Below are 25,547 nucleotides of genomic sequence, written 5' to 3'. Positions count from 1 at the left end.
GGAGTGTTTCCCATCTGCCCAGGGCTGTGCTGATTCCCAGGAGTGCAGCAGGGCTGGGCTGGGGCTGAGCTGTTCTGCAGGTGGAGAGCTCAGCTGTGCCAGCCCATGGCCCTCTGATCGGGACACAGCTCGCGTGGGCGGGTCCGCGTGTCCTGCAGCGCTGTGCTGTCACCTGCGCTGTCACTTGTGGGGACCGAGGGCGGGGTTGGCGGCAGCACCGGGCGGGGGCGAGTGGCGCAGTGGCCGCCACCCGCCGCCAGGTGTCGCTCGGCAGCCGGTGACTGATCGGTAACGGACCCGCGATGGCCGCGGTGTCACCGGCGAGGGGAGCGGACACACGGACACCGACCCGCGGTGTCACCGGCAGGGGAGTGGACACTGACCTGCGGTGTCACCGTGGGGTGGACACACATGCAGGGAATATCACCGGGGAGGATAGGCGCGGACCTGTGGTGTCACCGCGGGGTGGACACACACGCACGGAGTGTCACCGGGGGGTGGGCACACACACAGGGAATGTCACCGGGGGGGATGGACGCGGACCCGCGGTGCTGGCGCTGCCGCAGCGCCCCCGCGCGGCGCAGGGCGGGCGCTGCTGTCCCCGCGGAGCCGCTGTCACAGCGGGGCCACGTGCGCGCGGCCGGCCCGGCCCTTGCGCCATTTGCGTAAGGCCGAGCGCCCGGCGGCACCGCTCTACGCCGCCCGCCGTATTCCCGAACGCGGCATGCGCCAGTGGCTCAGTGCGCGAGCCGGGGCGGGGGCGTGGCGGCGCCGCCTGCGCGGGGGGGAGCGATTCTGGAAGCCGCGCTGCGCACTTTGCGTAGCGGGCGTGCCGCGAGGCTGCAGGGGCAGTGCCGCCTCCCCGCCCGCCGGTGCTACGCCGTTTGCGTAGCGAGCCCCAAGATGGCGGCGCGGTCGTCGTCGGCGGTGGCCGGAGCGCGGGCGGTGGCGGCGGCGCGACCGGGAGCGAGGGCAGGGGTGAGGCGGGCAAAGGGCGGCAGCGCGTAGCGAGACCCACGAAGCGAGACCCAGAGAGAGACTGTCGCGGGCAGGCGCTCCCCCCGCGTCCCCCCGTCCTTCGCCGCCCGGCGGGTCCCGCCCGCCCCCGCCCTCCGGGCCGCGCGTCCTCCGGCCCCGCCGCCCCCGGAGCGGAGGATGATGAAGCTCAAGTCCAACCAGACGCGCACCTACGACGGGGACGGCTACAAGAAGCGGGCGGCCTGCCTGTGCTTCCGCAGCGAGAGCGAGGAGGAGGTGAGGGCCGGGGGCGAGGCCGGGCACGGGACCCCCGGGCCAGCCGCGGTGGGGGGACTCGGTCCCGGCGGGGTTTTATTTTATTAGGCGGAATTCAGCGTGCCTGGGGGAGTTGGTGCTTCCCACTGGGTTGTTGCTCTCCGCTGGAGCCGGGGAGATGCCCGGTGGGCGGCGGGACAGGCTGAGGGAGCGCGGGAGGGGGTTTGGCAGCCCAGGGCACCGACCACGCTGGCAGAACTTCAGTCCAGCACATCACATGAGATGGGAGAGGAAACCTGACCTTGGATTTATAAAAAGAAACTGGGATAAAAGGGGACTGATGGAGTGCCAGAAGTTGCTGTCCAGAGAGCTCGGGAGGAAGTGGGAATTAAAGGTGGATTGGTTGGTTTGAGAGCGGCCGCGTTGCTAAGGGGCTGCATTGTCCGGGAAGTTACAATGAGAAACTTCGCTCCGATGTGCGATTTTACACGAGTCTGGCTTGACACCTCCTGAAGGTGTGCTGGGGTGCTCCGAGCAGCAAGGCTGCAGGTCTGCCTGCTGCTGCTGGAGTCAGGCGTACACACTCCGCTGCATTTGCTGTGCCCGAGTGGCTGTGCTAAAGTCTTTGTTCTCCTGATTATCATATTTGTAGCTACAGGAAATCGGAAGGGAATGCAGACAGTTCACTGGAGGAAAGGCAATTAGCATACATCCAGTGATTATTTAACGTGAAGGAGGCTGCACAAGCCCTTTGTAGCTGTGCTGGCGTGATGAGGAGTGTCAGCGTTTCAGCAGAAATGGTTTGAAATGACAGCAGTGTGTTTGGTGCAGCGTTCAGTGTAGCTGGTCCTTCCCACGGACTTCCAGGAAATTTATGGACTGACCATGAAGAAGAACATCATTGTTTGGTGTGGTGTTGCTGAGGGTGCTCAGCACGGGTGGGTGAGGGCGTTGGAGTGCCCTGATGCCATTGTACACAATTAGTGGGGCAGTTTGCAGGCTCTTCTCTAAAAGGTGGAGGCTTGGCCATGTGTGACTGCAGTGTGGCTGAGGGTAGAAAAGTGCTTTAACAGGTGCCTGAGGCAGCCAGCATGTGACTGGTTGTGAGTTTTATTTTAACACACCTCAGTCTGCGAAGTTGCGCAGGCTCCAGCTGATCCCTCCGGCCCGTGGGAGCTGGTGACAGAGCCCTCATGGTGCTGGGGACACTGAGGTGTGTTAATGACAGGTGTCAGAGCCCTCACTGTGCTGGGACACCAGGCTGTGTGGCAGTGTCACAGTGCTGACCCAAGAGGTTGAAGGAGGAAAGTGAACTCGTTCCAGAGGCACGCTGCCGTGGGACGGATGCTTCCAGCAGGCTCAGCTGTCAGCTTGGTGTGAGGCTGAGATTTAAAACCACTTTTGTGTCAGTTTTGTCTCTGCCGTGATCTCCATCTACAGTGGATTGAATTTAAACTCCTTCAGGCTCTAGTTTCTAGGTAAGAACTAGAGTAGAATGATCTGTTTCTGGTTTCAAGCAGGGTTTGAGGGAGCTGGCTCCCTGTGCTGGTTGTTCCAGGTCATTCCCAGGGGTCTGTAAGCTCTGGGGAGGTTTTTGTGTGCAGAGCAGTGGAGGTTCTGGGTGAGCGTCTTGTTGTCCCTGTGCTCTCTGTTGGTGGCCTCGTCCCTGAGCTCACAGTGACAGCTGGCAGTGGCTGTGCTGCCCTGGGACAGCTCGGGGAGGGAGCAGTGGGTGCTGTGGAAAAACCACAGTCTGGGCTGGGGTGGGTTCCTTAGGATGTGCCTGGGGTGGATTCCTGGGGTGGGTTCCTGGTGTGGATTCCTGTGATGTGCCTGGGGTGGGTTCCTAGGGTGGGTTCCTGGGATGTGCCTGAGTTGTTCCTGGGGTGGGTTCCTCTGTTTGTGCCTGGGGTGGGTTCCTCAGGATGTGCCTGGATTGTTCCTGGGGTGGGGTTCCTGGGGTGAGTTCCCTGGGTTGGGTCCCTGGGATGTGCCTGGGGTGAGTTCCCTGGGGTGAGTTCCCTGGGGTGAGTTCCCTGGGGTGGGTTCCTGGGGTGGGTTCCCGGGGTGGGTTCCTGGGGTGAGTTCCTCAGGATGTGCCTGGGGGGTTCCTGGGATGTGCTCTGTGTGCTGCTGGTGAGGAGGCACCACAGGAGCGAGGCAGGGAAGGCCAGTTCTCATCTCAGAGCCTGTGAAGGGCTGTGTGTGGTAGCTGTGAGTTGAACCCCGAGCTGAAGCTGCATCCTCTGTTCCCACCTGTTACAGCCCTGCTGAGGGAGCTGCCCAGGAAGGGAACCTGTCACAAATACATATGGGAAAGTTTTTATCCAATCCCACAGAATTAACCCCACTGGGATGGACTCTGTGCCCAGGTCCTGCACTTGGCCTTGGCCAAAAGGCATTGAGATTAAACTTGTGTCAGTGAGTGAAATCTGCAAGCAGGACACCTTATTAATTTTCCTTTCTAATTATTTCTTGGGTTAGTTCTCATTTGTTGGCTTTTAAATAAACTTTGAGAAGCTGACTGGTGTCCACTCACTGCTACTAGCATGTTTTTGATAGCAAGGAAGGTGTTACCTGTACACATTTAAGTACAGAATTTAAAATGGCTGTGAAAGATTTCTTAGTTTGCTCTTGGACAATAATACTTTTTAACGTTACTGACGTATTTTATTATTGATTGCTTCTACTTAAATGGAAATTGAGATCTCTGTAAAAGGTCTCTCCAGGGAGGGGAGAAAGAGCTGCAGCCAAAGTATGTACATTAAAGAGCTATTAAAAGCTTCATGTTGGAAAAGAAGAGAGAAGAAAAGAAGCATGTTTTGATAAATAAATTAAACTTTCTATATTAAAGCAGGATTTTTCCTAGGACTGACTGTTTCTCATTACTGTTTCTTTTAAGTGCTTAAATAGCAGAACTTTGCTCTTCACTTTCTTCTTCATTTCCTGCTATGAATTTAAAAAACCCATTTTTTCCTGTTTTTAACCCCTTATTAGTTCTTGAATTGAAAAAGTTTGTCGTTGGACAAGAAGAAATAAGAGAATTCTGTTTACACTTAGAGAGGAGGCTACTTTTTTCTGCTTAGGTGTTTCCTCCTGACTGTTCAGTTCACTGACATATTTTTCTTTGGAATCTTTGCAATCCCTTGAGATTGATGAAACACCATGTCCTTAGTTTGCAAATAAAGAGTCTTAACAGAAAAAATACTTGGTTCTTTTTTAGTTTTTAAGTGATTTATTTTTTCCCTATGCTGCTGGAGGTCGCACATTGTCTCTGCATTGCATTTGGAGGCCGCTACTTCTGGGCATGAAAAAAGCTCTGGAACGTTTTTGGAAGACCAAGCATTGGCTGAAAAGATGCCTTTGTTACATATCCCTTTAAAAAACAGCACAGGGAGAATTAATTTCAACGTGAATCTCAAATGTAGGAAAAAATTTACATTTTTTGGGCACTGTGGAAACCCCTCCAAATTACAATCCACGTCCTTGGGCACCAGGGAGAGCTGGGGCAGCAACAGGATTCATTCAAAGAGTGGGAACAGACTTCAAAGGACCTTGCAGCAGCCAAACCCCAGGACTTTGCAGTTCCCATCTTTTGGCGTGGCCTGAACTCCGGGATCTTTGCAGAGCTGTGGAAGGAGAGTGCAGAGGGAGAGCTCCCAATGCTGCAGCACCTCTGGAGTCACTCAGTGCGCATTGCTCAGGGTGTCCCTGCCCCTCAGCATTGCCACCAGGGGGTTATTTTTACATAACACACTTTTTTTTTTCTTTTTTTCTTTTTTTTTGTGTGTGTGGCCCAGCTGTTTCCATGAGGAACCATCCCAGAAAATGCTGCTCAGCCCTGCTCCTGGTGCTGTTTGACAGCAGTAGGGGCACCGTGGGGCCGGGCAGGGGCACCGACGGGTTTGAACATGCCCACATTGTGTCTCTGAAAGGACAAGCTGCTCGTTAACCACGGGTGTTTTTAAAGACTCTTTTTTTTTTTTTTTTGGGAGAAAATGCCTCGGGAAGAATCTTTTCTAAGCGGTGAATGAGGCCTGAATGGAGCTGGGAGAGGAGAGGTTTCACCCAGGGGCCGGTGCCCTGGCACACGCCAGCCCTCGGTGGTCACGGGGAGAGCTGGGCCGGGTGGCCCCTGGGAAAGCCATTGCAATGCAAACGAACCTTTTTTCTTCTCCTTCTGGCCTCTCCTGGGCCGGTTTTACTCCAGCAGTGATGTAACACAGCAGAGCTGGGATTGGAACCCGCCGAGTGTGGTGGGGATCACGAGGCGCTCCTGGGCTGTCCCCTGTGCCTTGGCTCCAGTGTAAACCAATAACAGCAAAACCAGCCCGAGTGCTTCACTGCTGGGATGTAAGTGAGCCCAGCATCATATGATCATCCTGCTTTCTGTGCAATACAGCCTCAGAATCCCTGCTCTGATGGCTGGCCTTGGCTCTGTGCTCCCATCTGCTGCATAAAAGGGTTGTGGTTGAACCCAAGTGAATCCCGCATCTCCAGGGGGATGAAAGCCAGCTTGGATCTCTTGCCCCTGCTTCTGCTGCCCCTCTCAGCCCTGTAGATTGTGTAGAATCTGTAGGTTGTGTTCTCCAAGAGCAGGAGCGTGGATAAACCTCTGCAAAACCTGGCTTTCATCTTAAAAAGCATTTTGCCTTCCCACAAAAGCAGCTGTCACTAAACAGTTTTACAAGCAATTCCATGGTCTCTTGTACTTTCCCAAACAACAAAAGAATGAAAATTGTTAAATTTTCACTTCATTTACTGGAAGCTCAGCGAGCTGTTGTGAAACTGAAGAACTGAGTCAGTTTTGTTCTGCTGCAGCTCAGGGAAAAGTGATGACTATGGAAAGAGGGTGTGCTCCACCCTGGGTCTGTGGAGAAGGACCCAACAGTGGTGGTTGTGTCTGTTCTCTGCAGAGCACTGCTTTGGATTCTCTTCCACCTCAAATCTATTTAGTTCTTGTCTAGGAGCTGTTTTTCCTACCTTTTTCTCCTCACTCTGTGTGTTCTGTGTCCCCCTCTTTTTAAAAAATAAAATCTTCTGCCCAGTTGCCTGACTTGGTTCATCTGAGCACCTTTCAGGCAATCTCCTGCAGTGTGTAGACAGGTACCAGAATTTGGGGGTGCACTCAGCAGGGGCTGCTGCCAGGGGTCCTTATCTTTCCTTGGATGGTCTCTCACAGTCTGGAAAAAAAACCTCTTTCCCTTCTTAGTAAAAAAAAAAAAAAAAACAAACAAAAAAACCACCATGTGCTTGGACTTTTACATTCTTTTAAAATAAAGAGAGTTCTCCTTGTTTGCTTGGATAGAACAAAGTTAACAAACTCAATTCTGCCTGAAAAATAGCAAACATTCATGTGGGAATGCTGTAGGTGACATCCAGTGATTGGGAAGCAGGGCCTCTGTTCCTTTAAACACTTGTTCTTTTTCAGCCCAGCTGAAGGACTGACTGCACAGACCAGTCACAGATCTCTCAAATTTTGTGTGTTTGTTCCAGAATTCCTGTCTCTGGATATTGCACACTGAGTCTTTGTTCTCAGTAATTTCACATTAACCTGTGAAATTCGGAGGGATATGATTACCTGCTGGGTAGATTTTTGTCAGATGTTTCAGGGGTTACTTCTCCTCCTGCAAGTGACATATATTGATGCTGTGTGTAGAATTAACTACTTATATTTGAGCAGCTTCCCAAGAGTTTGTGTGTGCTGTATTTCCTGAGTAGGTTGGTTAATCAGAGCAGTGTGCAGCTGCTGACAGCCAGAGTCACCTCTGTAAAAAGCCCAAATACCTCTTCATTGCTTTTTTCCCTCCTTTACTCAAAAAGGCACTTTACAAGCCAGCATTTCTGCTGGAAAAGGTGCGCCTGGACAAGTTGTGTAAGCACTGAGTGGTCACCAAACTGGTTTTGACAGGCAGAAATAGGTTCTGGGGTTTGGGGTCTCTCTCTGGGAGTGCCCCTTATCAACCCTTGGCTTCTGAAAGCAGCGGCTGCTGCTGCAGGCGGTTCAGCTGCTCCTGGAGCATGGGAAGGCATGTTGCAGATAATTTCTGTGGTTATCTAAACCATAATTTCGCTGGAGGGGGAGGACTTGGGATGGTGTTCCTCCCTGGTAGGAGCAGGCAGTGGCTCTGAAGTTGCAGGAGTGCTGCAGTAGCAGTAACAGGACCTGTGGAGTTCTGGAGCCAGAGCAGCAGCACAGTACGTGGTGATTTATTATTGTTATTCTAACCAGCAGCCTAAAAACCAACAGAATCTGCTGTATTTTTTCCTCTCTGGTTATAGGACTGTAGGTGCGATCCAAGCACTTGAAATGACTTGAACTTCTTCCAGTTCACCTCTTGCTCCCGTTCCAAAACTTGTGCTTTACTTTTGTCAAGTTCTCCAGTGCGAATCCCTTCCCTTTTGCACGTCCTGCTGTGAATTCCCCACCTCCAGCTCCTGGATCCCGTGTTGTCAATTAAATCCCATTATCCCACGCTGCAGGTGCATGTGCAAAAATAACACTTGTCTAAGGAAACATATCCTGTTGAGGAGCTGGAATGCTCCTGGCAGGACAGGCTGTTATGGGCAGAGGGAGGGATTTCTGTGGCTGGTGAGAGTGTGTGTTGTGGTCCCAGCTGCCGGCCCTGCCAGGTGCAGGGCTGGCTGTAGCCCTGCTGACCGCCGGCTGGACTCACTCCTACCATGTGCGAGCTCCAGAACGTGCCTGGAATAGCAAGAAGGTGGGAGAAGCCCTCCCTAAGCCCTGGCTGTGCCCTGGGGCCGTCCTGCCTTTGCAGTTTGGCAAAACACGTGATTTGTTGGGGAGTCATCAAGGTTGTGTTGCTGCCGGGGAAATGAGATTAATTTTGCGCAGCTTTGGTGACAGCAGTGTCCCTGTTCTCCCCCCTGCTCCTCCAGTTCTCACCTCTTGCTGGTCATAGTGTTTTAAAGGTGATTTGGTGTGGTCAAATGAACATTCTATTTTTGTCAGGTAGAAAAACATTGCAGTATTGATATTTGGGGATTGGGAGAATGTTTGTTAATTTTGAGTGAAGTCCCCGAGGTGTTTGTTATGCCGGACGCAGCAGCAGCTCTGGGATCTGCCTGGCCATGGGGGACATGGGAGCACAGCTCAGCTCCTGGTTTTTAACTGAAACTTGGAGACAAAGGCAGATTGAACAGCAAAAGCCTTGCAGTCAGCCATCTTCTCCTCGCAGCTCCTGCAGCCTCTGCGGCAGCGTTTCCTTGCAGCCTGTGCTCTGAAAAATGATGCTGGAGCGGGAAATGAGGTGCAGTGCCGAGAGTCACTGTGCAAATGATGTGATTTATGGCTTAATGTTGATAGAAAACACGACAGTATTGATAGAAAGCATGTCAATATTGAGGGAAAGCCTGAAAATATTGAGGGGAAGCCTGTAAGGCAGTGCAGAGGCTGTGTCAGGAGCCAGCAGCTATGGATCAGCTCCTGGCAGCAGGAGGCTGCTGGGCCAGACCCCGGATTGAACATCTTGCCTGCTGTTCCCTGTGCTGGCTGCCAGCTCTCCAGGCCCTGGCTGGCACAGGTGGGTAGCACTGGCTTTTCCTGGAAGACTGGAAGGTTCTCAGCTCGTTTTCTACTCACACTGTGGCCCAGCTTCTCGCAGGGCTGTGGCCCTCTGTGCTCTGCCTGCTGTGGAGCCTCTTTCGAGGAATTGTGTTCCTTGTGGTGTAGCCGCTCTTGTTTTATTTATGGGTGGTGGATGTTGCTTAAATCCACCATAGCATGGAAGAACCTGGGGATCTCTCCTCCTCTGCTCCACAAATGACAAGTTAATTTTCTGCCTGATCCTGGTTCCCCAGTTTTTGCTTTGCAGTGCCCCATTATTCCTGAAAAAAAAAAAAAAAGACAGAAAAGCCCCTCCATGTGGATACAGCAGGATTATTTAAATTGTTTTAAAGTCAGTGTTGTGTATCAGGGATGCTCAAATTTATCCTGGAGACAAAACTCTTTACCCCTTTTCCCATGGAGCTCCTTATTCCATGTGGCTCTCAGGGCAGCCTTAGATGTCTTGGTGTGTTTCCTGTCTCCTCCAGGCAGGGTTAGCGCTGCTCAGGTTTGTTTGGGTTTGTTTGTTGTGTGCAGCTTTGAAGGTTCTTGCCATGAGGCTCTGCTTCGAGCCCCTGCTGCACACTTCAAACTTGGCTTATTTTTCTAAACTTTCTCTTTTGTGGGGGATTGTGTGGGAGAGTTTCAGCAGGGCCACCACCTCAGAGAGGCTTGTGTTGCTCATTTCCCTGCTTTGAAATGACATAATTGCCTTTGAAATCCTGGAAAACACAACTTGGCCATGTGTAGTGTTACCTGCATGTGCTTTTCCAAAAAGTCTGCAAGATGTGGCTCCAAAATCCAACTCCAAAATCCCTGGCAGACCAACAGTCTCAGTAGCCATTTTAAACACAGTTGCCTGGCAAGGATAGAATGGAAATGTCTGACCTTCCTACGTGTTCTAGCCTGATTTAAAAACATAAGTAAATTTTTGTTTATTTTTTGATGGCTGTTTAGATTAAATTAACTACTTTAGAAAGTATTAAAATAAAAGTTATTTATGTAATAAAGAATTTAATGAGCTAAAAAGCCAGCTGTATCCTGGGCTAGTCTGCTGGAAGGTGGAAGGGGGTGGAATGAGATGGGCTTCAAGTCTCTTCCCAAACCCAAACCTTTTTGGGATTTGGATGATGATAACTTTTCCCATGATCCCTCTGAATGCATGGATTGGGATCCAGGACTGGTGTTGGAAGTGTGGTTTTTTTCCAACAGCAATGTCTCCCCCTTGTTTGGAACTCAGCCCCTTTGTCTTGGGAGAGCTCATTGGTAGCAATATCCTGTTTGAAGTTGTTTTAAATGAATGACCTTGTAGGACTTGTTTCCTGTGCTCTCTTGATGGGATTTCCTTTTTATTAAACAGGAAATAGTCTGATTACATAAAAGTGTGAGAATGACAGGTTTTTCCTTCCCAGCAAGGGTTGTTCATGTTAATTCTATTCAGAAAATGCTCAACTACCAGAGCAGCTGAAGTTAATTTACTTTGCCTCAAACCATTGTTTACACCCAGAAGTTCCTCCTGGTGTGTTGCTGAGGCATTGTCTCAGTCTGAGCAGGTTTCCTGGAGCAGTCTGTGTCCAGGGTTCTGTAGCAGATCCTTGTTCTCACGCCTGCAAGGTGGCAGGAGTTCAGGGGTATGAGGTGTGCTGTGCTGAGTTTCAAAGATCTGGTTCTGCAGCTTTTTTTAGTATTTTTCTGGGTTTTTCCCCCCTTGAGCTGGAGCTCTGAATTGCAATGGGAAGTGGCAGAGCTGGTGCTTCCTTACCTGGCAGCAAAGGTGCACTTGAACTGGCTGTTCTGCTCTTTCAGCCTTGTCCTCAGAATCACCGACTGACCTGGAGTCAGAGTTTGAGTCCAGGCTCTTCTGGATGACCAGTGAGGATGGAGTAGGAGTCAAGTACTGTGCTAGGAAGAGCCACAGTGGCAAACTGAGGTGGTTGGGGATGGCCTGGCAGGGACTGGCTGCTGTCCCAAGGGCTCTGAGGATGAATGAATTTACATTCCCTATTTAGGTATGGCTTTCTGGTGGTGTTTTACATGGACTGGATGCCTGGGGGAAAGGAATTCTGCCTTCCTCCTGGAGAGGGCCAAACACTTGAGATGTCACTGTAAAGCAAACTGTTCTGTCACAGCCTGCCCAGAGGATGGGGCAGGCACCATCCCACTTGGAGCTGTGAAAGCTTCATTTGTTTCCAGTATGACTTTGATCAGTTGGCAGATGAGAATTTTCAAGATAAACCAGCTGAAAAACCCTGGGAATCTCGTGCTTGTTTTTGTTTTGGAAGTTTAATTTTGACTTCTGTAGGTAGATTCCTTTGGGTAATTAGTGCAAATCTTTTCATATCCTACTGGCAAATCACTGTTTCCCCAGTAAAGCCTGGGATTTCAGTGTCTCCACAGTGTAACTCCCAAATGTCTGACACTGTTACAGCTGGCCTGGAACCTAATTGGACTGGTATGTTGGAAAGTTTCTGGAGCAAGTCGCTTTGGCTGCGAGCTTTGTGCCAGTGAAATGATGAAGTACAGCAGGATGACTCTAATGAACGAGCTTTGTTTAGAGAGCTGGACAACAGTATTAGTGTTGTTTTAAGTTTCCATCTCTGCTTGTGGATGTATTGCAAGTAGATTTAATAAGCACAGTGTCTCATTGTTCTTTGGGACAGTCTGTAGCCAGTTGAGAGTGTTAGTTAGAGTTTGTCTTGCTGGGAGGTGGCAGATCAGAACCTGAACTTCTCCAGAGCAGAATTACCCTGGAATAAAAAATACTATTTCAAGAAAACCTGCCACAAAGCACATGTATGGCAAATCTCTCCTGGGAAGAGGGTTGAACTATTTTTCTTATTCACAGAAATCTGTCCTTCTGTGCAGCCCTTTCCTAGGGGGGTTTAATAGGTTTAATATAGACTTTTATTTTGCTTATACCTCATTCTAAACCAAAAGTAGCCAAGTGCTGGCTGCAGAGCTGAACTCCTCAGTGCCTACTGCAAAAGTGACAAACAGTGGGGCTGAGAATCTGTGCTCAGGCAATTGTACATAAATAATGCAGTGGGAGTTCTGGCCATGTATGTGTTGTTAGTGACAGAACTGCAGGGACAGGCAAGGCCAAAGGCAGCAGGATAACTAAACTGAGGTATTTCTGCAAAGGATGGAGGTGCTGAGCAGCATCTGTGCAATTCTGTTGTTGCCTAAAGTGCATCCTGAGCTGTGAGCACTCTGCAGTGAACTCACACTGTGAGTGATGCTGTGTCCAGTGCTAATGAGTCTTGTGGTGTGCAAGGACAGCTCTTCCTACAATGCACCACAGCAGGGAGAGGCAGTGGCTGAAGTAACAGGGAGTGTGGGAGTGTCTCGGTGTCACTGCTGCTGGAATTTCCACGGCTGTGTGCGTGAGGGAAAAGGGAGCAGTGGCAAAGCCTTGCCTTGGGTGGGTGAGGCACAAGGACAATCTCTGTCCTGCAGCTGGGCTCTGAAGGGGAGCGCTGGGGGTGTCCCATCAGCTGGGCTCTGAAGGGGAGCGCTGAGGGTATCCATCAGCTGTGCTCTGCTCTCCACAGGTGCTGCTGGTGAGCAGTAGTCGCCATCCAGACCGATGGATTGTCCCCGGGGGTGGCATGGAGCCCGAGGAGGAGCCCGGCGTGGCCGCCGTGCGCGAGGTCTGTGAAGAGGTGAGTGCTGCACCCTGCATGTCAGCCCTGGCTCTGTGTGTTTGTTTGCATCATTTCCTTCTCCTCCTTGAGGTGGAGGGGGAGACAGGGTCACTGGTGATAGCCCCATCCCACGTGGGAGAAAAGCAGAGTCCAAAATAAAGAGAACATTGGAATGTAATTAAATATCTCAGTTGGAATGAATTTGTCCTTGCCTGATACCTTTAACTGGAAATAAAATTCAGCTCTAGTCACTTCAATATACATATAGTCTCTGCTTCATTTTCTCTGTAGGAGAACTTCAGAATTCAACTGTGCCTTTGTGGACCTGTCTAGGTAGAAATAAACCCTTAGGAGCCACTAAAACACTCCAGATATAGGGATCTAAGTATGTTTTGGTTTAAAATACATATTCACATATTATGTGAATAAGTGAAATTGGCCATAAACTACCAGCAGCAATTTCTAAACTGTGCATGGGTTGATTGGTTTGTCTTCTCTTTTTAGCTTGAAGCTGTTTCAGGAAGGGGATCAAACAGCAGATCAAACACAGATCAATGGGCTGTAGGGAGAAGGCACATTTTTCTCTTAAAGATGGAAGAACAATTTTTTTCTTCATAAGAAGTGTAAAGGCAGCACATGGCAGTTGACTACAGTGTATGTAAAACATGTTTTTAGAATTTGCTTCTGAATATTAACCAGTTGGGGAGATGCTTAGGTTCAGAAACGATTGCATGATTATAGATGCAATGGCCAAGTAGGTTCACAGTTACATAAGGCAGGATTAAAAATGCTTTTGAGAGGGTTATAAATCTTTGGGCTCTGTGCAGAACAGAAAGCAAGAGCTAATTGATGGGACTTGGGAGGAAGCTTCTCCTGTAGCTGCTTTATTGAATTGTCTGGTATGTGCAGCTTTCTTTCTGAACTATTTGGAAGTACCTGCTGCTGTCTAACAAAACCCTGAATATTCAGGCTGCTGGACTAACCATATGTGGCAGATCTCAAGTTGTGTGTTTCTCTTTGGATGTTTTTTTATAATCTAGCAGTTTATCAGAAAGAGATTATACAGTCAAAGTTTATTTTTAAAGTGTCTTTAGGTCCCTCTAATACTGGGAATTGCTGCTTGCAAATTTTATTTCCAGCTTGTAACCCAGCTCCTGCTTTTCCAGTAACTCGGCAACCTTTCAACTACTTCACAAGCCAAAGTGAGTGGAACCAGAACAATAGAAATATTTTTAGCTACAGACTCCTGCTTTTCAGCCCAAGCATTATTAATAATGAAGTGATTTGATACAGAAGTCCAGGGTTCATTCAGGAGGTGCAGAGCTTCTCCTCTCAACCCTTAAAATAAATGTGCAGGGGCACTCCCTGCGCGGGCAGCAGCGCCCTGGGAGAGCCGCGCTCTTTCCATGACAGCGCTGGCTGGAAGGGAGCCCTGGCAGGGCTCTGACTGTGCAGGAACTGGTTTGGGCTGGCTGAGATAATCCTGCTCCTCAGCTGGTGTTCCCTGCTCACGTGGAGCGGTGCCCGCTGCCAGTGTAACTCAAGCCCTGGCAGCCTGGCAAGGGTGAGCTCTGCCCAGAGAGGCACCTCTGCCTGGCTGCTCCCGACACGGAACAGCGGCAGCTCGGAGCACTGGGAGCACCTCGGAATCACCTGGGTGCTCATGGCTCACCTGGGTACCCCTGGCTTACCTGGGCACTCCCAGCTCACCTGGGTGCCCCAGAACCACCTGGGTGCTCATTGCTCACCTGGGCATCCCCAGCTCACCTGGGTGCTCATGGCTCACCTGGGCATTCCCAGCTCACCTGAGTACCCCTGGCTTACCTGGGCACTCATGGCTCACCTGGGCACCCCGGAATCACCTGGGTGCTCATGGCTCACCTGGGCATCCCCAGCTCACCTGGGTGCTCATGGCTCACCTGGGAACTCCCAGCTCGCCTGGGCACCCCAGAATCATCTGGGCACTCATGGCTCACCTGGGCATCCCCAGCTCACCTGGGCACCCCTGGCTTACCTGGGCACTCCCAGCTCACCTGGGCGCCCCAGAATCACCTGGGTGCTCATGGCTCAGCTGGGCATCCCCAGCTCACCTGGGCACCCCAGAATCATCTGGGCACTCATGGCTCACCTGGGTACCCCTGGCTCACCTGGGCACCCCCTGCTCTCTTGGACAGCCCCAGGTCATCTGGGCACCCCTAGCTCAGCTGGGCACCCCAGAATCACCTGGGCATTCATGGCTCACCTAGGCACCCCCAGCTCTCTTGGACAGCCCCAGCTCACCTGGGCACCCCCAGCTCAGCTGGGCACTCATGGCTCACCTGGGTTGGGTACTCCCAGCTTACCTGGGCACTCCCAGCTTACCTGGGCACCCCCTGCTCACTGAGCACCCCCAGCCCTGGGTGATGCAGGTGAAGGGGCTGACATGGAGCTGTCTGACATGAGTGTTCTGCAGCTGCCAGAGGTGCTGGCAGAGTTTAGGGGTGCCAGGCCTTCCCCAGGTGGGCTGTGCTCATGTGCTGCTGCTGAGGCTCTGCACACTCAACTATCTCCATATCCCCTGCCTCGAGTTCCAGGAGCTGTTTGCTTCCTGCAGGGGGATGCTGGAGCAGAGCAGGAGTGTTGGGAAAGCCAGGAGCACCTTCCCAGTTCATGCTGTTGGCTTGGCAGGAAGGGTTTCAGGAGCTGCTGGGAGCCCTTGCTCTCCCTTCCATGTGAATCCAGGTGTTTTGGGGTCACTTGCTGAGGCTGATTTCTGAGTAGGTTTGAGGTCTTTGCTTCTCTGCTGGGACAGCCACTCATGGGGACACAGGTTAGCTGGGCAGTTCCAGTTTGTTGCTCGAGGTGGCAGAGGGAATATCCAGTTTCCCCCATGTCAATAAGCAATGCTGCTCAAAGCTGTGGAAGAAATGTGTGGGGTTTCTTTCCTTGACTTTGGAATGCCTTTTCCAATTTTTAATAAAAGCCAGCTGGAAGAGCTGTAAGAACTTGTGACCCTTCCCGTTGCTTGTGGCTTTTGAGGATGACAATAGGCTGGCTCTTCTCAATTCATTCTCTTTTGCATGGTGTGCATTTTTTTTTTTTTCAAAACATGCTTCCCTCAAGGAACATTTTAACTTCTGCATTCACTGTTTTAATTTTACTGTATATGTGTTTGTGTTTATCCATGTCATTGCTGGAATAATTGTCATCTAAAGTTACCTAACTTTTCCCTCTTTCTGTTCCAAAAATGAAATGATTCTGAGTGAAGGCTGTGTTCCCTCTGTCCCACTTTGAGTTCAAGTCCTTGTCCTAGTTTGAGGTGGTCCTTATCTATATTAGTCTGTACCAGCACAAGTATTAAAGCAGACAGGTACCAACACTTGTCATGCTTGCTGCTGTCTGCATGAAATTGGAAGTGACTGGGGTTGCTGGGCATTGTTTGTGCAGAGTGACAGCAGACACACAGCAGTTCTGGGTCAGAGCAACCTCTTCAGAATAAACCCTCTCATTTTTGACAGGTTGCTGAGAAGTGCTGTAGTCAGTCTGACAGAGCTGGGAACTCCATGTGTGTTCCAAAGTTCACTTTGTGCCCCTTTTCAAACAGGTCTTGGTGCTCGTGGAGTGTGTTCTTTGCTTAGGAATAAGGAGTTTTTATGGGTGTGAGCAACTGGTGAACATCATGGTTTAGAAATAGATGCCTTAAACTTATTATAGAGTGACTTTGAAAAAAGCCTCCACACTCATCTGTGAAACTCAGCACCAGTTCATTTTTCACTTAGAGCATTCTTCACATCCTGACCTTTAAATACTTAGGAAATGTCAAATTTTATAACACTGCAGGAGTGTTGGTTGTGCTTTCTTCATGGGAGTCAAAAGCCAGATAATCTGTGCTTGATCTGTGATCAAACAGGCAATTGGTGCCAATATCAAGAATAGTCCATCATGGCAGTACTTTGATCTGATTGCTCAAATGTTTTTCCCCCTCTTCTAGACATGCTTTATAGATAATCTTTCATGTTCCATGTATTTTGTTAGTGATTTAGAACACAGATACTGATATCTTTCAGTGCTAAAATAGGAAGATTTTTTTAAAGTACTTCAGGGTCTAGAGATGAATGAGAGATGATGGCCTTGAACTCCTCCTAGCTGGTCATACCCAGTGCAAGTGGTGGCTCAAAGTCATTGTCCCTTGCTCAGTGTACTCAGCCTTCACAAAAACGAGTGCAGTGTCTGAAAGTTCTTCATTCTGACATGGAATTTCATTTCTATTTCACGAGTGTAGAAGCAAATAAAGGTGCCATGCAGTACAGAATTAGTCTGACCCTCTCAGAGCTGGCAGAGTTTGCCCAGCTGGCCTGGAATCAGCATCCTTCAAACGTGTCCACAGCCCTCCTGGGTGGGATTTGCACCTTCAGTAGTGCAGGTCTTAGAGCAAAGATTTGGATGTTCCACCACACTCCTCTTGCCCAGCAGTAATCTGTAGTAGATGCAGGCTTTGAGCCTAATAGAGCAAAGTAAAATAGCTGAAATTCCAACCCACATTTTCCTTAGCTCAGATGGAAGGAAATAAAAGCTGTCCCGGGGAACAGATGGTGTTGCTGCAGGCTGCTTTTTGCATCTGACCCCAACTTATTTTCAGCTTTGAAACCTGAACCTGCTGTTCTTGGATGTCTTCAGTAATTTTTCTTTATTAAAACAAGTTGTTCCATGAGCAGCAGAACTAGTAAAGCCTCATTTCCTCCAGGCTTTTGTTCCTTGTCCTGAGCTCCCAGCACACCCCTCTGGGTGCAGTGGGGGTTTGAAGTGTGTGCTGGGCAGGCAGCTGGCTCTGGCAGTTTCTGTGGCTGATGTGCTCTTACCAGAGCTGCCTTTTCCTCCTCCCCTGGCCCCTGGACACTGATTTAGATCAGCAGAGCAGGGAAAAAGCTCATTTTGCCAGCTCTATGTGTCCTCTTGTACCTGAGTGTGCCTGTCCTGTTGTGTGATTGCCTTGTTTTGTTTCCACACCTGCAGCTGGAACAGTTACTGCTGCTGCTCTCCTACCCCTGCTGAGGGGTTCAGGAGCATCCTCCTGGGATCCTCCTAGGATTCTCCGTGTGCTTTGAGGATTGCAGCACTTCCAGTGCTTAGAGTGGCACAAAATCAATGTGCTGCCTCTGCCTCACTCACTGTTCAGGCCCAGGAGGGCACAGCACTCTCAATTCATTTACTATCGAGGAGAAAATTCCTGAGTCATCTGCTCCAAATTAAGATTTAGAGCCTGCTGCAGTTCTGTGTGAGCCTGGGACTGTGCTTTAACTCTCCAAGAAATGTTCATGGCTCTTATGAAAGGAGAAAATGGGGAGCTTGCCCAGAGAGGAGCCTGGCAGTTCTTTTGCTGGTTACCAAGCTTGATTTATTAGTGGTAGCTGTAGGTTATTTTTTCAGGTGTTTTGGGCAACTTCTATGTTAGAAATTTGTGTGAGAATGTGAATTCCATTTGCATGCTTGTTTGTTCTATTGTACAGAAACCAACTCTCCTGTTGGTGTGGGAATTGAGTTCTCTATCAAAAACTGGTGTATGACAATCCTGTTGGTGCTGGGTGTCCTGTATGTTGTCATTAAAATCCACTGTACCAGGAAAATGGGCTGAGAGAGGCATTGGCCCCCAGGAGCAGTGGTTGATGTGTTTTGCAGGCTTTGGTAGGAACCTGTTTTATAAAATCAACCCAATGGTTTTTTAACCAAACCATTCTTTTATGTCACCATTTACAACTGCACATGAGAAGTTCGTGTGTGAAGCAAAGCTTAGAGCTTTCTCCAGCTGTCTGATGATAATTCAACATGATTTTTCTACAAGACATGTTTGTCTTGGCATCGTTTTTGTGCCTTTTTGGGCAAATAAGACCAGGCAAGACAGAGCAGGATGATCCTGCTTTGCAGACAGTGTTATTTCCATCGTCTCTCTTTACCAACCCAGAAGGAAGGGCTCCTCACCTCCCCCTGCTACTTCCAGCACAGTTCTAGAGCTGGGATAAACTGCCTGGGAGGCTGCTTGAGCAGAATTCATCCTTCGTCTCCAGGTTGGCCAGTTGCCTGGAGATAAATTTATTTCTAGTCAGACTTGAGAGTTCACTAAACCATCACAACAAAATCCCTGGCTTCTGATTCAGTGCCTACAGGTAGGGAGAGCAGAAATTCAACTACCTTTTCCAGGAACCAGTGAAACATTGGCTTAAACCAGTTATTTTCCAGAAATATTTGATTATGCTTCACCTTTTACTGCATTCATGTCCGTATGTTGTGAAGGTGGGAGCCTCCAGTTCCTCCCTGTGTTACTGCTGCCTGTTGAACACAGCTTAGCTAAAAATAAATCCCAGTGCTGAAGGAGTTCCTTGAGGGAAATGCATTTGAAGCATTTGCATTCCAGATGCCTTGAGAAGGCAGAGCCCAGGTCAGCAGGGTTGGCACAGGAGGTGGAATCCTCGCCTGCAAAGGTCAGGCAGGCTCTGCCCAGCCCGTCCTGGGCACGTGGGCACCGACCTCCATGGAATTGGTGTTCCTGCATGGAATTGGTGTCCTGCATGGAATTGGTGTCCTGCATGGAGCTGGTGTCCTGCATGGAATTGGTGTTCCTGCATGGAGCTGCTGCTGTTCCATGGAGCTGTGCTCCTCCATGGAATTGGTGTTCCTGCATGGAGCTGCTGCTGCTCCATGGAATTGGTGTTCCTGCATGGAGCTGGTGTCCTGCATGGAATTGGTGTTCCTGCATGGAATTGGTGTTCCTGCATGGAATTGGTGTCCTGCATGGAGCTGCTGCTCCTCCATGGAACTGCTGCTCCTCCATGGAATTGGTGTTCCTGCATGGAACTGGTGTTCCTGCATGGAGCTGGTGTTCCTGCATGGAATTGGTGTTCCTGCATGGAATTGGTGTTCCTGCATGGAACTGGTGTTCCTGCATGGAATTGGTGTTCCTGCATGGAACTGGTGTTCCTGCATGGAATTGGTGTTCCTGCATGGAGCAGCTGCTCCTGCATGGAGCTGCTGCTGCTCCATGGAATTGCTGCTCCTCCATAGAATTGCTGCTCCTGCATGGAGCTGCTGCTCCTCTGTGGAGCTGCTGCTCCTGCATGGAATTGGTGTTCCTGTATGGAGCTGCTGCTCCTGCATGGTATTGCTGCTCCTCCATGGATTTGCTGCTCCTCCATGGATTTGCTGCTCACTCCAGAAATAGCCCCTGGAGTCACTGTCAGTGAGGCACCTCTGGGCTGAGCAGGATGTCACAAGTACTGGGCAGACAATAGAGCTTGTGTCCAAAAGTGAAGTGGAAGATTCAGTTGATTCACTTCCTAGAAGTGGAGCTCAGTGAGTATGGTCCCAAAAGGATTTATAGATTTCTGTGACTGCTTGTAGTGAGGGAAGCTCCAAGCCCTTTGCTCCTGGGGCATTTCCACCTCAGCACCCTTTGGAAGCAGGATGAGATGTGCTCTGGCTGTCTTGTTTGGTACCTGTTCATGCACTAGACTGGAACTTAACCAGGAAAATCATCTCATTAAAGAAAGTTCTTTCTGACAGCACGAGACTGTGCAGCATCTGGTCAGTAGGACAGAGAATTTGTCTTACCGTTAATGTGACTCAAACATCTTTTTTTTAAAAAAAAAAAAGAGAAGCCTGGCATAATCAGATGTCTGTATCTCGTCTGCAAGAGGCACAATTTCCCTGGGCTGTTCATGGGATGTGTTCCAGCTGCCGGAGACGGAGCCGACTCTGCCTCCCAGTTGTGGCTGGGTCGTGTGCCAGGCTGTGTGGGTTGGTTCAGACCTGTTAAATCATGGAGCACCATCTCATCTTGTCTGTAGCACTTGAGTTCCAACCATTTAGAGTCATAAAACAGAGGTAATATAAAGCAAGGGCAGGAGAGTGGGCTGGGATTTTGCACAGAGGGGTGAGGAGGGGCAGGGAGGGAGCCGGCAGAGAGGTACCAAAAGGGCACCAAATGTGATGGAGTGCTACATCCTCACTGGTATTCAGACAAAACTGTTGCTTAGATCTCTTGATTTTTAACTCTGCTTGATTCAAGAGCTTTATTTAGCATGCATCTCCCCTTTGTGTTATATCCAAAGCCCTCTTGTTCCTGCTGCCAGGGCCACATCACAGCGTTCTGTGTCTGTGTTGGCTTGTTTCAGGTGTGTGCAGGACACCCCTGAAATACCTGGGAACTGTCACATCACTTGGGGTGTAAGTGAATGTCCCACACATACTTTATTTCCTTAAATTCTGATTTTGAAGGGGTAAAACTGCCCAACCCCAAAGCCAATGCTCCCCGTGCTCAGGCTGTAATAACCTGCAGAGGAGATTCTGGTCACGAGGAATGTATTGGTATGCAAGGAGTAACTCCTCAAATATTTCTTCTTCCTCCAGATTGAATTGAAAATTGTTTGAATGTAGGAAAACAAGAAAAAGAAAAACAACCCTGGGAAAACTTGGATGTTGAGCACTTGGGATAAATTTCTGTCTTTTGCCTTGTGACTGTGTTGTCTTGGAGCAGAATTTCAGAGCGTTTGCTTCCTGTCCTAAAGGAACTGATCCTGCACACCAAGGAGGAAACACGTCCTGAGCTGTTGTTAAAGCATGTTTCTTTTCTCTTTGAACTTCCCTAGGCTGGAGTGAAAGGGACGTTAGGAAGATTAGTGGGAATTTTTGAGGTAAGTTACAGACCTGGGCGCTGTGAAATTTTGTTACAAAAAATCATCTTGGAGTAACAATGGCTCTGGTTGGTGCAAACTTCTGAGTCCCTGGTAAATAAAAACACACCCACTCAGCAATTCTGATCTTTGCAATGGGCACTTCAATGAGATTATTGGTGATAATTGGTGTGGCTGAATATTCTTGGTGCTGGGTCCCCCCTTCATTTTTAGCACTCACAGCCACACCTGGCACAGTCAGCAGGTCCCACACACAGCTCTTCTTGCTGTTGTTCTGTCACTGACTCCTTCAAACTCATGTGAAGTAGGGCAGAGCCTTCCCAGCTGAAGAACTAATTTGTAAGCACTGCTCCACAGATCAGGAACTATACTTTTGGGTGTCCCTGTTGACACTTTCAGACCTCTCTGATTTAAAACACAAAACAGTTTTTAGTAGCTAAGGATGAGTTGTGCTGTGGGAAGAGCTGCACCCAAGGTGGGCAGTTTGCATCTTGAAGTGGCCCAGTGCCCTCCTGCCTAAACTAAAAATGTTTGTTGTTGCTGTTGGTTGGTTGTTACTCTGTCCCCTTTGCCTTCCAGAACCGGGACAGGAAGCACAGGACTTATGTTTACGTACTCATCGTCACCGAAGTGTTGGAGGACTGGGAGGACTCTGTCAATATTGGTAAGCTTGGTGCATGCTGCATTAACTGATGGAAACAAACCACAAGTCAGCTCAGCATCCCTCTGGGACCTGCAGTCTGTGTGAGTGCCATTGGGAAAAGTTGCAGTGGTGTGTCCTTTGGTTGCTTGGGAAAAAAAATTGTGGTGGAATTGATGCTTTTGTCACCTCTGTGGCCCAGGAGAAGCCAAGTAAGTGTCCAGCTGCCTCTGCAGCAATTTTGTGTTTAATTTTTGCACTGGAAGGTACCAAGCAAAGAGCATGAGGGACTGTCCTGTCTGAGACTAGAGGAAATGCACGTGGGCAGTGTGGCTTAATCATTGCCATGAAATCTTTGTGTTTAAATTGGATTCCCAAGTGGAAATGAACCTGGTTTTGCCACAAGGTTTGTGACTGCAGTGCAGCAAATGAAACATGGCTCCCCTCAGGCTCTTTATGGAAAGAGTAAGAACTGAGAGCTGGAAAGAAAGGAAACTGAAAGTCCACTTGCAAACGGATGGAAATCGGGTGGTGCTTGATGTGTGTGTTGTGAGTTGTTGTAAAATGAGCATCTGGCTTGAGTAGAAATAGCAAAATTTTTTTTTCTTTAATTAAGAAATGCAAGACAGGGGATGTAGTGCCCTAAACAAACACCTGTCCCTGGGGATGGGGAGCTGGCAGTGTGGGGTTGGAGGGGAAGGCCCTTGAGATCAGAGAACATCCTCCTGTTGCATCTACTGATTTCTCTCTTTGCCCTCAGGAAGGAAAAGGGAATGGTTTAAGATAGAGGATGCCATAAAAGTTCTGCAGTATCATAAACCAGTGCAGGCCTCATATTTTGAGACCTTGAGGCAAGGCTGTCTGGCCAACAACGGCACCCCGGTCATGACCACGCCGTACTCCGAGAGCTCCGTGTCCGACATCAGATGACTGACAAGGTCCCTGCGAGAGCAATTCCCAAAAGCAGACTGAGACCTGGATTTCCCTCCCCTCCCTGTTTCCATGCCTCCTCCCTCACACCAGGCATGGGCAGCCGCCTGGGGCAGAGCAAGTGTTCAGAGTGCTGCGATTTAGTGCAAGGTGGGATGAATTTTTTTTTTTGTTGTTGGCTTTTTTTGCTTTTTTTTTTTTTTTTTTTTTGGGTCTGTATTTTGTAAAATACATTTTGTGCATGAAGTGCCCCTTTCCTGGTACCTGGAGGCTGCCAGCCCTGCCTCTGCCTTGTGCTCTGAAGTGTCCCAAGTGTCCCCTTCGTGTCACCCCAGCCAGAGCCACTTTTTTTTTGTTTTTTTTTTAATGGAAAGACTTCCAATGTGAGATCAGCTTTTCAAGTCTTAGTCTGTACTGTAAGGTGCTGCTCAGACCCGTGTGGGGATCACTCGCAGCACATCTGTATAAACTTTTTTTTTTAGATGGAGGATCTAACATTTTAATTTTGCGGGAATGTTTTTTTTTAATCCTGCTCTGCTTCTGAAAAAGAAGGGTTCATAATTAATCTGTTTGCCTTTTGTTCTGTTTTTTAAAAACACACACATTCTGTGACAGTGCTAGTGGCTGGGCCAGTTTACTCCCCAATCCAGTATCTCCTGATTTAGTGCAGTGACACTTGAAGTTGAGGGCAGAGTTTGGATCACCTGCAGACATCCCCGCGGCTTCTCCGACGTTTCTGCCTTTCCACCCGAGCAGAACCGCACGGGGCTGGTCTGGAACCGCCGGCCAAAACAACCAGCCTGAGCAGCTGCCACAGCGCCCGGATGGCGCCGGCTGCAGTGGGAAGCAGGGCTGCAGGGGGGTCGGACAGACAGACAGACAGACAGACAGACTGCAGTGTGGCTCACCAACGCTGTCCCTGCTCCCTGCTCGCGTCTCTCTTGTCCACATGCCTTACGCCGTGCTGAGCTGGACACTTGGGCTTTGTGCTGAAGCATCGGATCGTGCTCACCGGAGAACCACCCTGAAGAGAAAGGGGAGGGGGAGAATTCAGGTGTTCAGTCTCTTGTCCTGTGGTTCTGCAGCACTTAGGGAGCGTGCTCGAGGTGTGCCCTCCCTGGAAGGTACAGCTGCCTCCTGCGGGCAGCGTTCGCGGGGAGCAGCGCAGGAGAGCTCCCCGATGCGTTGGCACACTTCACACGGGGGTTTGTTGTTTTATTGCTGTAAGTTTCATGCTGTCTTGATTTGCCAACAGTGTTGTCTAGTTGGGAAATAAAATGGGAAGGGTTGGGGTTGGGGGGGAGGGTGGGTTGGGACAGGTACAAGTTTTGGGAGGGGCATTAATTAATCCCTGGCTTGGGACAAGAAGTGGTTGCTGAGTTCAGTAACTTCTCCTTTGTCAGAGCAGAGCCAAGATGTGAAATTAAATCTGCAGTACTTTTTTTTTTTTCTTTTTTTTTTTCCTGCTCTTTATTTAACAAAAAATATTCTAATAAACACTCACTGTTCTGGAGTTTTCTCTCTTCCTGAGAAGCGCTTACAATATGAAAATCTGATAGAAATATCCATGGAGCCTGGGACAAGGGGGAATGGTATCCTTGCTGGTTTGGCAGGAAGCTGTTCATTTTAAGATCCTCTTCTGTTCCTTTCCTTGTTCTCCCTGCTTTCATCGGTGTGGAGTAGCAAGGCCAAAAGCAGTGCCAGTGATCGCTGACATGGAAAACCACGCGTAAGGAACAGCCCTTTATTCAAGGAGTAGCTCAAACCCAAGCGTCTGGAATTGAGCCTAAATTACACCAGTTCAGCTCACTTCAACTTAGAGACGAATGTACAATCCTTTCTCACTATGTGCTGGTCAGCCTGAACCAAACTCTCAAAAGGGCTTGAATATTCTATCTGGAAGTGTCCAAGAAATTCCCAGAGTCGCTGTCCCCGTGCCCTGCGAGGCACCTGACACAGCCATCTACTGCCTTCAACGAGTCTTGGTCTCTACTGTACAGATTAGTATGTTGGAAATGCTTTGCAACAAAACAGCTGGTACTCCTGAAAGAGTAACTGCAGTTTTAATATCAGCAGCATGCACACTTTTGTTTTTAAACTAAAAATGTTTTTACAGGGCTGTTAAACTGACAATTTAGGGTAGAATATTGTTAATGACTTGCTAATGGCTTATTTGTTTGGGTCAGAAAAAAAATAAATTGTGCCAAGAAAGTGTTTTAATGTGGCATGGATTGATGCTGTTACCACGGAGTGGCTGATGCTATGCCTTGTAACTGGAAATGGCTCCTGGGGCAGGAATAGCCTAGATTGAAGAGATGCAGATTTCAGACCAAGCCTGAGCCCTGTGCTCCCTGAACCTCTCCCTGCACCACACAATTCCCATCTTCCTCAGCATCTGAGGTTCTCTCTGGAGCTGGTGCAGCTGCATCCCCAGCAGTTGGAGTGGTTTTATCTAAACTGGTGTTAACTGGTTTGGGACTGACCACTGTCCTGTCTGTGTGAGGCACAGGGGAGGTTGGCTCTGGTTCTGCAGCCGTGATGGTGCTGCTCAGTCTCACTGCTGGGGCCACTGTCCTGAGCATGCTGAACCCAAGGGGATGAGCCTGTGCTAAAACTTTTAGCTCCCAGCTGTGCTAAAACTGCTGCTGTTCTGAGCTGGTAGAGTTGGACAGTGGGATTCTTAACTGGCCTGGCCCTTATGTGGAGCATCATTCTGTCTCAGCACCCCATGGAGCAGTTCTTAGCTGGCTCTCAGCCTGGCTGTGCTCTCAGGGAGCTGGGTATGGCAGAGGGTGTCCCCAGACACACAGGTGCAGCAGTTGTCCTGGCAGATCTCAAATGCTGGTTTGGGGTATGAGCAGGGTGCAGGT

The 25,547-nt window shown here is 49.5% G+C and overlaps 1 protein-coding gene across 1 annotated transcript; it reads left to right on the top strand.

The window, feature by feature from the left end:
- Positions 1–935: 935 nt before the first annotated feature.
- NUDT3 (nudix hydrolase 3) lies at positions 936–23,553 on the top strand. Its single transcript, XM_033079977.1, has 5 exons — positions 936–1,254; positions 12,352–12,462; positions 21,063–21,107; positions 21,687–21,771; positions 22,508–23,553. Exons 1-5 carry the CDS (start codon positions 1,156–1,158, stop codon positions 22,675–22,677), a joined length of 510 nt encoding a protein of 169 aa, XP_032935868.1. The 5' UTR covers positions 936–1,155; the 3' UTR covers positions 22,678–23,553.
- Positions 23,554–25,547: the final 1,994 nt, after the last annotated feature.

Source organism: Catharus ustulatus, chromosome 25 (assembly GCF_009819885.2).
Source record: "Catharus ustulatus isolate bCatUst1 chromosome 25, bCatUst1.pri.v2, whole genome shotgun sequence".
In the NCBI taxonomy this organism is placed as follows: domain Eukaryota; kingdom Metazoa; phylum Chordata; class Aves; order Passeriformes; family Turdidae; genus Catharus; species Catharus ustulatus.
The sequence above is the reverse complement of the archived record's forward strand: the minus strand, read 5'-3'. Positions and strand labels throughout refer to the sequence as shown.

Bases quoted from the DNA above. Each gene is read 5' to 3' on its own strand.
- NUDT3 (XM_033079977.1), top strand. From the start codon at position 1,156: ATGATGAAGCTCAAGTCCAACCAGACGCGCACCTACGACGGGGACGGC. The intron at 12,463-21,062 runs GTGAGTGCTGCA...GAACTTCCCTAG, and splicing joins TGCGCGAGGTCTGTGAAGAG to GCTGGAGTGAAAGGGACGTT. The intron at 21,108-21,686 runs GTAAGTTACAGA...TTTGCCTTCCAG, and splicing joins GATTAGTGGGAATTTTTGAG to AACCGGGACAGGAAGCACAG.